This window comes from Coregonus clupeaformis, chromosome 26 (assembly GCF_020615455.1).
Source record: "Coregonus clupeaformis isolate EN_2021a chromosome 26, ASM2061545v1, whole genome shotgun sequence".
NCBI lineage: Eukaryota > Metazoa > Chordata > Actinopteri > Salmoniformes > Salmonidae > Coregonus > Coregonus clupeaformis.
The window spans coordinates 19,765,464-19,780,992 of record NC_059217.1 but is presented as its reverse complement, the minus strand read 5'-3'; the positions used below and the strand labels follow the sequence as shown (position 1 = coordinate 19,780,992).

Sequence of the window (15,529 nt, the reverse complement as noted above, 5' to 3'; positions counted from 1 at the left end):
GTAATTAATGCGAAAAACATATTTGGGCTGGTTAAAAATCTGAGTGGCTGGTAGATTTTTTTGTAAAAATTCTACCTGCCATAGTGGCTGGTAGACAAAGTTAGTGTTAGGCCCTGTAGCCTACTCTCAAAACATGCTATTTATGTAGGTGAATTGCATCAATTGTGGAGCTGTAGATTGTTTTTGACTCTTTCATGCATGATGCGATCAGTAAATGTATGAGAAAATGTATTCAAAATTAGGTTTGTTCAATTGTACAAATTATATAACTTCGGCTTTGCGTAGTTCTCGTTTGTTGTATAGATCTTCAAGCTAGTTTTGCTGGCTGTACTGGAAAAAGTAGCATTGCTTCATCCCAATATAAAAATAATGCATCATTGGATTTCACACCACTGTGTTTCTCACATACTTCATGCCATTTGAAAGTGCAATTTAAGGTGAGGGTGATTAATCATGTGAATGGATGTGGCTTAGGTGTCATACAAAGCTTTACGAATCTAAAGACTGTGAATAGTGAAACTTCACTCGAGGGCCAGTGACATAATTTGACGACATGTGTTTTGTATTGACTCTCTCAACGTGTGGTGGGGGGAGGCTGGTGCACTGTGTTCCTCTTTCCGTTCTGGAGGGTGGATGTTAAATCATTGCAAACATCTCAGGGCACTGCAGTGATTCCAGCACATTATTCCAAGTGGTCTTTCTTTGGGAGTTCATATATTTTCAACCCTCAAATAACAAACTAAGTATCTATTATTATAGAACCGTTAGAAGGAGTATGCCTTTAAAAGGAAGAAATAGGCTACATTGTTGCGCTTGGTAGACTAGATTGTAGTTTTAGACTAGATCTTTGTTTCACCCTCCCACCATCACATGAAAACATGGGAAGACGGGCAACTACAGTGTTCTGTACTATTATTCTTGGCATACCTGCTTGTCTTCACTGCTTGGAAATAACTGTCAAACACAGAGAATAACAACTTGTAGTCATTCTAACCAACTGTAGTGCTTAATTATAGCCTTTGAAAGAAAGAAACCCTCAGTGTTTTGTGTTGCCTGTCATAGAAAAGGCACTGGGTTTTTCTTGTGCACCTGACCTGGCTGGGCAAAACTGCACAGGCCCTTGTTTAGTCTAACAGGTCCCTGTGTTTGTCCTAGTCAGGTCTTATGGTTTGGAAAAACTCAGTGCTCTAGTCATAGCAGCAGAAGGAGCTAGCTAATTAAAACCAGTGAATCACAGGGAATTCCGAGTGTTATATTAGATTATCATTGTGATCTGCATGCATGCCCCAACCTGAGCATATTCCCAGCTGCTTGTGTCCTGCTAATCAAAAGGAAGCAGCACACACCCAGGTCCTTATCAGTGGGGATGGACAGACAGGAAGGGAGAGTAAGGGAGGTGGAGACTTTTTCATATGAATTTCATACAGACAGTTGTTTTTCTCCCTTTCATTTAGTTGGATCATAAAATCAGCATTATCTATCTTTTGTCTTTAGAGGGCATGAAGTATTCTATGTTTTCTCTCTCACTCATGTATTACGTTCTCCCTAGATGAGAGCCTCTGGACCAGCATAAAGATCCCCTGAATCGGGAAGGTTGAGCGGCCTCATTCTACAACAGTACCTGGCTGGGACAGCATGGATTCTCTCCTGAGCTACAGAAGAGGTAGCAGCAGCGACAAACATTTTGATGTTGGAGGCTGACCCCGACATAGCCATCGACCATCGGAATACTAAGGTTGGAGTCTCTATAGAGACATGAACTGCTGTCCTTGATCCACAGTGCGTTATGGTGTGAGCAGGACTAAGCAGCGCTCCCACACATCCCCTCCCACCCGGGCACCAAGCCATGTCTCCTCTCTCTGCCCTGGGTGTTTTCTGTGGATTGTTCCTTCATATATGTCTCAGTAAATACAACACTCACAGTTGTATCCCACGGAAGAGTGTCCTCTACCAGGGTAAACCCTTCACTGTCTCCTCTGCCCTGTTTTCACATAACGGTGCAGTGAACTGCATCTGTTTCCTCAAATACTAAAAAGTTAGCTAAATGACATGTCCGTTTTGCTTAATTTATAACTAGTGAATGAACACGCACACATAGTTTGTGATACTTAGTTTTCATTGAGTTGTCTAATGCTTTCCTGTTTTAGGCAATATGAAACTGTTCAGAGAGGAAGGGATTTGGAACTACTCCACCATGTTGGTTCGAGAGGATCTGGGCCTGCTGCTGCTCGGGGCTCGAGAGGCAGTCTATGCCCTGGACATCAATGATATCTCCATCAAGAAGTCTGGGGTAGGAACCTCTGTTTATTACGGCTATTCAGTTATCTTGTTTACTTATCAGTTATCCTGTATCATTTGCCTACATGATTTGAATACATCACAAATGGACTGCAATAAAAAGGTCTGCTTTACCTTCTTTGCGATGACCTAATACCAATGCCTTCGAACCATAAAATCATTACCTAGAACATACTTTAACGTGCAGCTCTCTGTTGTGTCAGGTGTATTGGCGGGTCACTGAGGAGAAACAGAGGGAGTGCACGTACAAAGGGAAACGCGCTGAAGTAAGTGGCTCCATCAATCACAAAACAATTCTCCACACAGACAGCTGTGAAGTGGTATGCTGCCAGTTGTTTATGAAGACACCCAATGAAGACATAACAAACAAACAGATACAAACATTGAAATCTGTACATTACTATACCACCCTTGACATTTCTCATCCCTGTCCTGTTGCAGATCGAATGCCGTAACTACATCCGGACGCTGCATAAAGTGGATGACAGCAGAATGTATGTGTGCGGGACAAATGCTTTCAGCCCCACTTGTGATTACATGGTAATTATAAACTGGGTGGTTCGAGCCCTGAATGCTGATTGGCTGACAGCCGTGGTATATCAGACCGTATACCACGGGTATGACAAAAACATTATTTTTACTGCTCTAATTATGTTGGTAACCAGTTTATAATTGCAATAAGGCACCTCAGGGTTTGTGGTATATTGGCCATATACCACACCCCCTTGTGCATTATTGCGTAAGTATAGCTTGGCCTGAACAGGACAGCTAGGACATCTCCCTGTAAGAATAGCTCTGTTTGAAGCGATCATGTGACTGCTGTAGAAAGACAGTTGTCACACTGAATATTTACTGTGAGTGGGAAATTTTGCCCTCTGGAGTTTAGTATAAAATATATTCCTACCGCTCTCTCACTGAAGCAACTGTGAATGAATAAAACGAATAGTTGCTTTGTTTGTGACCCTGACAGACCTACTCTGAAGGACAGCTGAGACTAGAAGAAGTGCAGGAGGAGGGAAAAGGGAAATGCCCCTTTGATCCCTTCCAGAAATACTCCTCCATCATGGTCGGTATGTACTGTGACTGTCTGTCTTTAGTTATCTGCTCTCACACAAGGACAGAACAGTGCACCCAGTGAAGTTCAAAGTTAACCAACTGCAAAGTAGGGTTGTGCTATCAAAGGTGCAATCTCTAGCTTTCATTTTCTGTTAAAAGTGCTGCTGCTGCACTTGTTTGTAAAGTGAAGGGGGTGGGTCTTTGTGAATTGAACAGTTTTTTTGCTTTTTGGCTGAATGTGTTCATAGTAGCTTGAGTTACCAGTGGCACAATGAAAGAGATTGCACCTGTAATTCTCCAAATTAGTTTTGTTTGACTAATATTTACAATATTATTTACTTTGCTAGAAGATCAATTTTCCTCTGTTGTGATTCTTGTCATGTCTCTGGTCTGCCAGGAAATGACCTGTACTCTGCTACCTCCATCAACTTCCTGGGCTCAGAGCCTGTGGTTCTCCGCAGCTCCTCCTCTGTGCTCCGCACTGAGTTCAAGAGCTCCTGGCTCAACGGTCAGCTCTCCCACTCTGTTCATACTTGTGTTATAAACTTGTATACTACTATACACCATGCCTTATGGTGCACACGTGAATAGTATATATCTCCTAACACTTGAAGATTAAGTTAGAATGGCAAAATGTATCCAAAGCATTTTACATACTTCTGTGCCTTGAGTAATAGCCTAGATCCTATAGGTCTCTGTGGTTTTAATGATAAAACTGAACTTCAACTGCTCCTGTTAAACAGGTCCTGACAGGTAGCGTAATAAGTGCTCATTGTGATTTCAGAGCCAAACTTTGTATACATGGACCTTGTCCCCGAGAGCAATAACAACCCAGAGGGTGATGACGATAAGGTCTACCTGTTCTTCAGCGAGAACGCCATGGAGTATGACTTCTACAACAAGCTCATGGTGTCACGAGTGGCTCGTGTCTGCAAGGTAGCAACTTGCTCCAAATTTACTTTCAGCTGCAAGAAGTTTCATTGGCCCATACATGGTATTTAAATATAAAGAAAGGACAGTATGTGTATACTGTTTAAACAGTGCAAGGGTATAATGTGTCAAATCAAATTTTATTTGTCACATACACATGTTTAGCAGATGTTTTTGCGGATGTAGTGAAATGCTTGTGTTTCTAGCTCCAACAGTGCAGTATATCTAACAATTCACACAACCTAAAAGTAAAATAAAGTTATTAAGGAATATAGAAATATTAGGATGAGGAATGTCGGTGGCATAGACTAAGATACAGTAGAATAGAATACAGTATATACATATGAGATGAGTAAAGCAAAAATATGTAAACATTATTAGTGACTAGTGTTCCATTATTAAAGTGGCCAACATTTTTAGTGACTAGTGTTTCATTATTAAAGTCAATGTATATGGGGCAGCAGCCTCTAAGGTGCAGGGTTACGAAACCTGGTGGAAGCCGCCTAGTGATGGTGTGCATGTGTCTTCTCTCCAAAAGTATGAACTTGTTTAACTAGAACCAATGTTGTCTCTCACACTGTGTGTAGGGGGATATGGGCGGCCAGCGGACACTCCAGAGGAAGTGGACGTCGTTCCTGAAGGCTCGTCTGGACTGCTCTCTGCCAGAGCCCAGCCTGCCATCCATTGTACAGGATGTCTTCCTGCTCAAAAATGATGACTGGCGCAAAAGTGTTTTCTACGCAGTGTTCACTCCCCAGTCGTGAGTAGTCTGTAGAATCCAGTGATTTTAGACTTGAGAACATTGTTTCAGTGGGAAGTGGACTGTTTCTAATCTTTGCGATATTCTGACTCTGTTGCTTTAAGCGCATGTTTACCATAATCATAGGGCCAGGAGGTTAACGTAGGGCCCTAACCATGATATACTTGAGGTTTGAAAACATCAAACATGTTTTTCTGACTGTTTGCACTAGGAGCTCGTCCGACATGTCTGCAGTGTGTGCGTATAGTGTGTCAGCCATCGGAGACGTGTTTGATAAGGGGAAGTTTAAGACGCCAGTGACTGTGGAGACGTCCCATGTGAAGTGGGTCATGTACAGTGGAGAGGTGCCCACCCCAAGACCTGGAGCTGTAAGTCCCATTTTAATATAATTGTGAAGATCGAAATGGTTTACGGCCACAAAAGGAAATTATCTACTTTTTCTACAGATCAGCTACTAACTCAGTAATAAATGTATTATTATTACCACTCATCAATCCTCTGTTTTTTCAGTGCATTAACAACGCAGCAAGGGCCCTTGGGATGGAGCGCTCCCTGGACCTGCCAGACAAGACCCTGCAGTTCATCAGGGACCGGCCCCTCATGGACGAGGCCGTGCACCCGCTGACCGGCCGTCCGCTGCTGGTCAAAAGGGGAGCCATGTTCACACGCCTGGTGGTGGACAGCGTGCTAGCTCTGGACGGGGAGAGATACGCAGTCATGTTCATCGGCACAGGTACTGAATAGGACACACACAGCCCCAAAACAGACTTCTTCTGGCAGTGGATCTCAGACAATGACATGGGCGTCGTTCTCTCCCCACAGAGAACGGCTATGTGCAGAAGGCAGTGAACTACGCTAGGGAGATGTTCATCATTGAAGAAATACAACTGTACCAGACCCCAGAGGCTATCAGGACCCTGCGTCTCTCTAGCACGGTAACAATCACCCAGTCAATCAATTAAAACTTGATTTTAAATAGCGTTTTAAACAAATACATTTGTTACTAAGTATTTATCGGCAACTCGGGTTTAAACGCCCAAGCAAGGTGCAGCACCAACTTTGTATTGACATCCATATGGTCATTCACATAATGTCAACATAAGGATTTAACTGGATCAATGTCAGTTTGTTGTCTCCTGGCATTTCTGTAGACAGATGGTTACTCATTTACTATTTATTTCCTTAGTACAATAGTGCATTCAAGGAGAATGGCACCCGGTCATTGCTGTTACTAACAGCGGGTGAAGTAGGCTCATCGAGCTGCTGATTCTCATGTGGTATTGGTTTGTGTTCTTGTTTCCCCAGGGTCAGCTGTATGCAGGCTCTGAGTATGGAGCTGTGCAGATGCCTCTGAGTGACTGTGGCCGTTATGAGTCGTGTCTGGACTGTGTCTTGGCCAGAGACCCTTACTGTGGCTGGGACCTTTCCACTGGCCTCTGCTCTGCTGTGGCCAGCTCACTCTCTGCCTCAGACACCACGTACGATCCAACACACACCTGCTTTTCGAGTAATGTGATTTAGAATTTCAGTATACCATATTTATAGTATTTTTTTATTTTTCAGGAACATGATTCAAAGTCTAAAAGATGGTGACAACTCACAATGTCCGAAATCAGGTAAATGGATTTCACAATATTTAATTGTTCAGATCCCAGCACACTATCAACAAATGACAGAGTATAGACCAACTGTAGTTACTACTTACTTTGTTTGTGTGTGTATTGCAGAGACCATGAAGCCAGAGAACTACACCTTAGTTCCTGGCAACAACATCAAGCTGCCGTGCCAGCCTGACTCCAACCTGGCACAGGTACAGTGGCTCTTCTCAGGGCAACCGCTGCTCTCTGACACCAAGTACTACATCTACAACGAGGGCATCCTCATCCTCAATGCCTCTGCCACCGATGCCGGCCAGTACACCTGTGAGTCTGTTGAGCAGGTGAACAGCCGACCGTACACCAGGACAATGGCAGTCTATCAACTGTGGCCCCACACTAACATAGAGGAGGAGCAGAGTGAGACGACGACAGAGTCCCCCCATAGTCACAGTACCCCATTACCAGAGCTCCCGGAGGAGCCAAAAACTTTGGATACCCCTCTCCCCCCTGAGTCACAGTGTGAAGACAGCAGGGTGGTAGGGCTGCAGGTGGTGGTGGTGATCCTCTCTCTGATGCTGGTTGGTCTAGTAGCCTGGAATCTGTATAAAGGATGCTTTAGAAACAGATTCTCCGAGAACTCAGGCTCTGGCCAGGTGAAAAGGCTGTCGGTTGACATTCAAAACAATATAACTTCAGAGTTCAAGCTGCTGGGACCTACACCCAGTCACAGTGCTGACAAGAATCACCATGCTATCATAGCCTTCAAAGGGAATGGGGAACACCACTTCTCTCCTGGAATCAACATTTCCACTGTGGATGGTTTGGGGTACATTGATGATGAGTCAGAGATCTGACCCTCAGTGTTCACCACTCTCTGGGGTTTGCGCTCTCTCACCAGGCAGCTGATTTAAGACACTAGCGCAGTGTCAAGCTCTGGACATTGGACTTGTGTTGGGCACGTTTGTGTTATTTTTCTAGGAATTGTCCTTAACATTTGCCCACCACTACATCTCCCTAGATTGAATGTATTTTGTTTAGTCATTGCATAAGGCGAATACATTGTACATCCCTGTGTTAAATATTTTGTACAGTCATATATATTGCAAATATTTATTTGTATTAATGTAAGATATGTAATTACCTCATAATCAGGATGTGATATCTGAAGTAAATAAGACCATAATACTAATATTTTTGTCGTACATACTTGTTAAGATCTACAAATATCCTAAGCATTTCATTCTACGGACCAGTAATGATTATTCCAAACCTTTTTAAGTAGATCAAGACAAAACAGCCATGGACCAAATACAAATAATTGAACTTGGACATAACTTTGACTGCACATTCTCTTGACTTGCGTCTTGTTTAAATGTCTCTCAGAACCAACTGAATAATAGGAACATTGTTTCTCTCTTCTCCTTTTCACCAGCAGCACTTTGTCATTACACTCAGTGTTGCTTCACATTTGATGTAAAATAAGTAATTTAGAGATCAGTGTTTGGAGTTAGCTGCCTTCTATCATGATTGTAACTCTTAGTTCTAGATTAAACTCAATCAAGGGATCAAAGTTGTCATGTTGTCACAACCATAACTTCCATTTTGGTCATTGCTATTAGGAATTTTATAATTATTTCACAAGTTGTTTTTTCGCTTTTTATTGGCATTGGATTCAAACACATTAGTTATCCTGACTAGCGGGAATTCTGCTGTCATCTTCATGTAACAACAATATCCACGAGAGCGGTCTCTTATCAAGGGGTTTACCTGCCCAAGGGGTATATTTAAGTGTTCGATACCCTAGCAACTGACAATGTCACTTATTTCACTGGAATTTGTTTTTCTACTGGGAGTTTGTTTTTGTATTACACAATGACGGACAGATGAGGTGGTCTGTGTTGTCCCAGCCAGCCATTGTCATCTTTGAAAGCAGTTAATACAGTATTGGTATGGAGTTTTGTACTGTATTTTATTGGAAAATAAATGCATACTTTAAAGTATTAAGTATACACTAAAACATGATAATTGTCAATGATGAGAAAGCTGAATAACACCAGTCAGGACTGAATAAGAATATTTACTGAAATGTTTTTTAAAAGTTGGTGAGTCATTGCAGCAACACATTTGATGCATTTTCAAGAATGTCTTCTCAATATTAACTATAGAATGACAAGCATTAGAGACTAGCTAAAAAAAAACATTCAGAATCAATCTTATGGCAGTTAACCCTGGAGAGGGAAACTTAAATAGAAAATTAAAATAAGTTGTATACTCGATGAGTGGCTGCCGCTCTCCCAGCCACATTGTAAACAAGGCTCCAGTCTGGAACGCACTGAGAGGAGTTGTGATGCAGCACTAAGAGTGCTTCCACGATAGGGCTCTGACCACCAAAAGCAAACAAGAAAAAAATAGCTCAGTGCACTGCACAGGATGAGTTAGGAAAAAAAGGCTCCGGTTGAATGAGAAGGATACAGTATTCCTTTTAGAAGTCTTCAAGCAATACAGTGACAAATGTTTTGTCTCATTGGCTCAGTTACACTGAAACATGTAGCAGTAATTAAGGCGATAGTCAAGCAAAATATTTTCTACATGCAAGTACTGCAAGTACAATTAAGGCGGGTTTAGTTTTCAGAAACAAGGCAAAAGCAGATCAAGAGAAGGTATCAAAACCACAAACACTTCAGGTGCAGTGATAATATAAACTAAATACATTTTGTTACTAAATTAAAACGGTATCTCCAGCTGCAAGAGGAGAACCCTGATCCTTCAGTCACGTCCAGTAGCGTCAAGGCTAAGTTGATTTCATGGAGTACAGTCTTAACTTGAATTGGCAAGAATTGATCACTGAATATGGCCGCCAAAATTAATCCAAAGACAACTTTGGAATCACCTTGCTTCTTTTCTGTCTCATATTTTAAGATAAGGCACAAGCCTTATTGACATGTCAATTTTCTTAGTCTCATTGTTGCTACTGTAACAAAATTTTTTAGAATATACCTTTACTAGCTCATAATTGAGCTGCGGGGTGGCAGGTAACTTGGTGGTTAAGAGCGTTGTGCCAGTAATCGAAAGGTCGCTGGTTCTAATCCCCGAGCCGACTAGGTGAAAAATCTGCCGATTGTGCCTTTGAGCAAGGCACTTAACCCTAATTGCTCATGTAAGTCACTCTGGATAAGAGTGTCTGCTAAATTACTAAAATGTCAATGTAAAATGTAAATAAAAATCATGTTCTTTCAGTCACTATTCCAAATATGAAGGATCAGATTCATATTGTGGAACATACTAAATGTAAACGGGTGCAATGGAATGGATCATATTTTGGCTATCCATCAAATCTTTTCAACAATATAAGGCTTATATGCTTTTCCCTATCAGATAAACAGTATCTATAATAGTGGCCTCTTTCAATCTTAAAGTACTGCTGAATAAAATCAGCTGATTATTCTCTTATAACATTCTTACTAAAATTCCAGCTTTGCATTTCATAGTATTATCCAGCCTGCCTGCCATGGAGAGAGTGCTCAGTTTCCATCTAGAGTCCACTTAGGGTATCACCAGGAGCCATTGTCTGGGTAACTTGGCACAGCAGCAGGGTATTGGGGTAGGCTTGGGCCAGTTTCAGTGACAGCATTGAAACCGGCCTCTCTCACGGGAGCGCTCTTCCAGAGTCCAGTGGTCCACTCTTCCTGTGCACGCTCAAAGCTGCCCCCTCCACCACGGTACAGCCTGTGAACCTGATGGGAACAGAGCAGACAAACCAACCAGTCATACAGTCATGCTAGTTTATTCTCTTTCTCTGCCTACAATGAGTGTATTGTCAAAATGGCTGTGTATTTTTCTGGTTTGTGTGTGTTTCCATGTGCTTGTGCATTTTTCAGGTGTGTGTTTGTTGGACTCACCCTGATGAGAACCAGTCCCATTAACACAGTCACTAGAGTGAAGAGCAGAGCTGAGAATAGCATGACTACAGCAGAACCCACGTTGTAGCTGAAAAACAGCACTGTCGCGATCCAACCACTTTAGGGGTTCCTCAGAGTGGTGGAGCAGTGGGGTTAGTATTTGTTAATGGCATGAACACTGAATTACAAACTTTACAGTTTTTCACCAATCATAGCATGACACAGTGAGTAAAATGAAGGTGATTGATACAAATCTACAGGTGATCTTTATTGCTAAACTGTGAAGATGTTTCTATATTATTGAGGTGAAATAAGTGACAAGCCATTCAGATGGCACTGTTTAGGACTTTGTCTGCTTTTCAGACTGATGAAATAAAATATTTCTACTCACCAAGCACCCCAACCAGAGATGCCCACAGTCTGAATGAGAGCGAGAACACACTGGAGAAAGAAGATGAAGAAGAAGGCCATGAAGTTGAAAGAACTGTCAGCCCTAGGAAAGAGAAAGGGAGATATATGGAGTCAGTCAATAAAATATATTTGGAGTGCAAAATGATGGATGTTTGGCTTGATGTTTGTTGAGGAGATCTTACCGGAAGGCCTTGTAGAGAGGTCTAAACCAGCAGGTGTAGCTGCACGGACTGAAGAGAACAAGCCAGAGCAGGGAAAGGCCGAAATTGGCTCCACTTCCCCCTCCTGCCCACCAAGCTATGCATGACACCACATTCACACACAGTGTGACTGTATACACTGCAGAATGAGAGACACAGGAAGAAAAATGTCAACAAATTGGCCTCGCTCGAGAGCATCAAACTGAATGCAGGCAACTGCCGACTGACTGATGATCTACAAAATCACCCGTCATCATAAATAACGACTCATTATTATTTGTAGATCAGTCAGTCAGTCACAAATTAGCACAAGAACTGTAATTGTTAGCCCTTTTTCGTGATATCCAATTGGTAGTTACAGTCTTGTCCCAACGCTGCAACTCCCGTACGGACTTGGGAGATGCGAAGGTCGAGAGCCATGCGTCCTCCAAAACATGAACCTGCCAAGCCGCACTGCTTCTTGACACACTGCTCGCTTAACCTGGAAGCCAGCCGCACCAATGTGTCGGAGGAAACACCGTACAACTGGCGACCATGTCAGCGTGCATGTGCCCGGCCCGCCACAGGAGTCGCTAGAGCGCGATGGGACAAGGACATCCCGGCTGGCCAAACCCTCCCCTAACCCAGACGACACTGGGCCAATTGTGCGTTGCCTCATGGGTCTCCCGGTCGCGGCCGGCTGCGACACAGCCTGGGATCGAACCCGGATCTGTAGTGACGCCTCAAGCACTGCAGTGCCTTAGACCGCTGCGCCACTCGGGAGGCGCACAAGAACTGTTCATGAGCTTCATGAAATGGGTTTCCATGGCCGAGCAGCCACACACAAGCCTAAGATCACCATGCGCAATGCCAAGCGTCGGCTGGAGTGGTGTAAAGCTCGTCGCCATTGGACAATGGAGAAGTGTAAACGCGTTCTTTGGAGTGATGAATCACGCTTCACCATCTGGCAGTCCGACGGACGAATCTGGGTTTGGCGGATGCCAGGATAACGGTACCTGCCCGAATGCATAGTGCCAACTATAAAGTTTGGTGGAGGAGGAATAATGGTCTGGGGCTGTTTTTCATGGATCGGGCTAGGCCCCTTAGTTCCAGTGAAGGGAAATCTTAACGCTACAGCATACATTGACATTCTAGATGATTCTGTGCTTCCAACTTTGTGGCAACAGTTTGGGGAAGGCCCTTTCCTGTTTCAGCATGACAATGCCCCTCCTGTGCACAAAGCGAGGTCCATACAGCACAGAGCCCTGACCTCAACCCCATCGAACACCTTTGGGATGAATTGGAACGCCGACTGCGAACCTGGCCAAATCGCCCATCATCAGTGCCTAACCTCACTAATGCTCTTGTGGCTGAATGGAAGCAAGTCCCCGCAGCAATGTTTCAATATCTAGTGGAAAGCCTTCCCAAAAGAGTGGAGGCTGTTATAGCAACAAAGGGGGGACCAACTCCATATTAATGCCTATGATTCTGGAATGAGACGTTCAACAAGCATGTGTCCACATACCTTTGGACATGTAGTGTACATTGCGGGTTTGATCCTCTCAAACCCGGCCATTCTCTCAGCATGGAATGAAATTACAGCCCAGTTCCCACAGTAGGACTATGTAACTCAAGAAATGTATTTGGTGTAACTCACACATCCAGAGGTTGTAGACCCGGCGCACCAGCTGTCGGTGCGGGGCTGGGATCTCCTCCTCCACATTCTGATAAAAGCAGGGCTTGATTCTCAGGAACTGAGGCAGTGGGGGAAAGTTGTTGACCCGCTCTGAAAACAGGAAACAGATTATTACATGTGGGAGAACGGGATGTCAGTGCAGAAATGGCACGGAAAAACTTGAATACGGTGACATTTTAGGATTTTAAGGAACATATAACAAATGGTAATACACAATAGTGAAAGTGTTCAGTGTTATTAGTTGATCCTTATGTCTACAGTTCACAATTGAACTAAGACTATGTCACAGCTAATTTAATAAAAAAATATTGAGTGTGTCACTTAGAATCTGTCATGCGCATGCATTACTTTTTGCAGGTACATGTTATGTTTCATTAAGAACTGAATTGAATTGTTTACTTCAAGACTTCAATTGCAAAACATTGATACAAACCTGTCATTATGAAATCCTGTTTGTGTCCTTTCCTGCAACATAACACAAAGAATTGGCATTCTTTACAACTCACATAAACATTCAAAGAGAAAGTAGCAATATTTATCTGGGAACTTGCATTATCATTCACAACTAATCAACAACAAAATACTCATATCAAGATGATGACAAAGTTGACATGCAATAAATGAGATATGGGTATACTAGGAGGTACAGGTCATTTTCTAGTAAACTCGAGATAAACCATCACTGTATATGAGATAAAACCAGTTTAAAAGATAAACCTACCCTTAATTAACAATTTTGTAAAACAGAAGAAAGCTAGCTATGTTTTTCGGAAAAAATAAGACCCCGCGTGAAATAAAATGCCCGATTACAGTAGCTAGATAGCTACCCCCATTTAGCTAATGGCTAGTACATTGATGGCACAGACAGTTATACAAATCTTTGGTGATGGTTTGTTAGTGGATTTCAAGCGAATTGTCACAAAAGGGTCAGCTGATGAGTTGTTAGCAGATTCAATGTTAAATAAATAAATAAATATAATCACGTAGTTTCTTGTAATTCAATGTTCTGCTAGCACCTAACTGAAAACCGCTTACTCCAGTTCGGTTCGGGATGCGTCGTCGACCACACTCAAATCCTGCAGAAGCCACAACAATGCATTGAGGGAGTGGTAGTTCTACAAAGGTAGCAGAAAGGGATTTTGCAATACAATTATTCGACTGTTAAACTACAGATCCCGTAAACTATAGAGGGCGTAAACAGGAGATGTGTGACTACAATGACTGACCAATCTATGCTTCAGAGAAGAATGATTATTGTCATACACAAGAAAACAGCTATTTTATGGCAAATAATTATCTTGTCAGGCTGTGCAGTGCAATATTATTTTTAATACACACAATAGACTGACTGTAAAGGTGATTTCCCACATTCAAAGTCCTGCAATAATAGCTAAGACACTAATATTTGTGTAAACTCCACATAGTTATGTTCTGTGGCTGTCAGTGAGTAGGCTGATACTCCATTTCACGGGTGCACAATCCATAGGTCAGGCTGTAGAGTGCAGTGTTGCCAACTCCTCAGTAAGGAAAGTAGCTATTGGCTGTCCTAAAAGTCGCTAAATGACGTCATCACCCAATTTGCATAATTGGCCATGTGCATGTAATTCTGAAGGAGCTGTAGGAAAGAGGAATAACATTGTGGGAGAGACAAAAAGTGAGTAAAAAACACCCTAAATATGTTTAGAACTACAAATGAACTTTCTTTTGTCGATTCTTGTTTTTTAAAATATTTTACATTTACATCCCGCCCTGAATGTAAGCCAGGGCCGGATCAGCCAGCGGCGGCTTCCCGCATGCGCGTTTCATTTGCAGTCTGGACGCGGAGGGGTGTACATCTCCTGCTCTGACTGCAGCTGGGAGGGACTGCTGCGCAAGGGCTGGGCCGCCTATGAGTGCTTTGGGACGGGGGTGGGAACCACGGCAGCACAGCAGCACCCGCTGCTCGTTGAGAAGAGTAAGAATGATACGTGCTTTCATGTTAGAGTCTCCAAAAGTCTCCAATAACACCAGAAAAAGTCGCTAGATTTGTCGCTAGTTGCTTTTTTGAAAATGTGTCGCTAGAGGGGTCTGAATACTCGCTAAATATCGCGACAAAGTCGCTAAGATGGCAACACTGAGAGTGCAATATTAATGTCCAATACGCACAATTGACTGACTGGGATGGTGATTTCCCACAGTCAAAGTCCCACAATAAGAGCTAAGAAGATAATAGTTGTGTAAACACTTGAAAATTGTGTTCTGTTGGTAGCAGTTGCAGTTGTTGAGAAGTAGTGACATGTAGTTCAACAAGTAATTGAATAAAATTTTGCTTTAGCTTGGTGGTAGCTGAACTTCATTCAAATCTTGGTAGTGTTTTCAGTAGTTAATAACTTTTTTGCTATGTAGTGGTGTAGCTAATCAAATAAAATAAAATTTGATCCGGAACATTGTCATCCGGAACAGCTGGTGCTCTCATGCATGCTTCAGTGTTGCTTGCCTCGAAGCGAGCATAGAAGTGATTTAGCTCGTCTGGTAGGCTTGTGTCACTGGGCAGCTCGCGGCTGTGCTTCCTTTTGTAGTCTGTAATCGTTTTCAAGCCCTGCCACATCCGATGAGTGTCATAGCCGGTGTAGTACGATTCAATCGGTTATTCTGCAAAATATACTATAAAGTTGACTGGTTTTTACTATTTTTAAGACTAAGTAGCTAAATGTAATTCTTTC

At 42.7% G+C, this 15,529-nt stretch overlaps 2 protein-coding genes across 6 annotated transcripts in view; one reads left to right on the top strand and one right to left on the bottom strand.

Moving 5' to 3' along the window:
* Positions 1–8,596, top strand: part of LOC121540326 (semaphorin-4E) — a 37,096-nt gene extending 28,500 nt beyond the window's left edge. Inside the window, exons 2-15 of the mRNA XM_041849113.2 lie at positions 1,550–1,955; positions 2,148–2,290; positions 2,502–2,564; positions 2,740–2,838; positions 3,269–3,368; positions 3,752–3,862; positions 4,139–4,290; positions 4,872–5,044; positions 5,256–5,412; positions 5,555–5,777; positions 5,867–5,979; positions 6,350–6,522; positions 6,608–6,660; positions 6,772–8,596. Coding sequence (XP_041705047.1) covers positions 1,847–1,955; positions 2,148–2,290; positions 2,502–2,564; positions 2,740–2,838; positions 3,269–3,368; positions 3,752–3,862; positions 4,139–4,290; positions 4,872–5,044; positions 5,256–5,412; positions 5,555–5,777; positions 5,867–5,979; positions 6,350–6,522; positions 6,608–6,660; positions 6,772–7,496 — 2,394 coding nt within the window. The 5' untranslated portion in view covers positions 1,550–1,846 and the 3' untranslated portion in view covers positions 7,497–8,596. The remainder of the gene's footprint in view (positions 1–1,549; positions 1,956–2,147; positions 2,291–2,501; positions 2,565–2,739; positions 2,839–3,268; positions 3,369–3,751; positions 3,863–4,138; positions 4,291–4,871; positions 5,045–5,255; positions 5,413–5,554; positions 5,778–5,866; positions 5,980–6,349; positions 6,523–6,607; positions 6,661–6,771) is intronic.
* A 1,252-nt stretch (positions 8,597–9,848) lies between these two features.
* LOC121540328 (secretory carrier-associated membrane protein 4-like) lies at positions 9,849–14,026 on the bottom strand. Of its 5 annotated transcripts, none has more exons than XM_041849119.2 (7): positions 13,844–14,026; positions 13,261–13,292; positions 12,789–12,917; positions 11,135–11,291; positions 10,933–11,034; positions 10,542–10,659; positions 9,849–10,376 (listed from the first exon to the last, which is right to left on the bottom strand). In XM_041849119.2, exons 2-7 carry the CDS (start codon positions 13,265–13,267, stop codon positions 10,194–10,196), a joined length of 696 nt encoding a protein of 231 aa, XP_041705053.1. In that variant the 5' UTR covers positions 13,268–13,292; positions 13,844–14,026; the 3' UTR covers positions 9,849–10,193. The 5 variants fall into 5 exon arrangements, with proteins under 5 accessions (XP_041705053.1, XP_041705051.1, XP_041705050.1 ...); XM_041849117.2 differs by having other exon boundaries at positions 13,849–14,026; XM_041849116.2 differs by having other exon boundaries at positions 13,863–14,026.
* Positions 14,027–15,529: the final 1,503 nt, after the last annotated feature.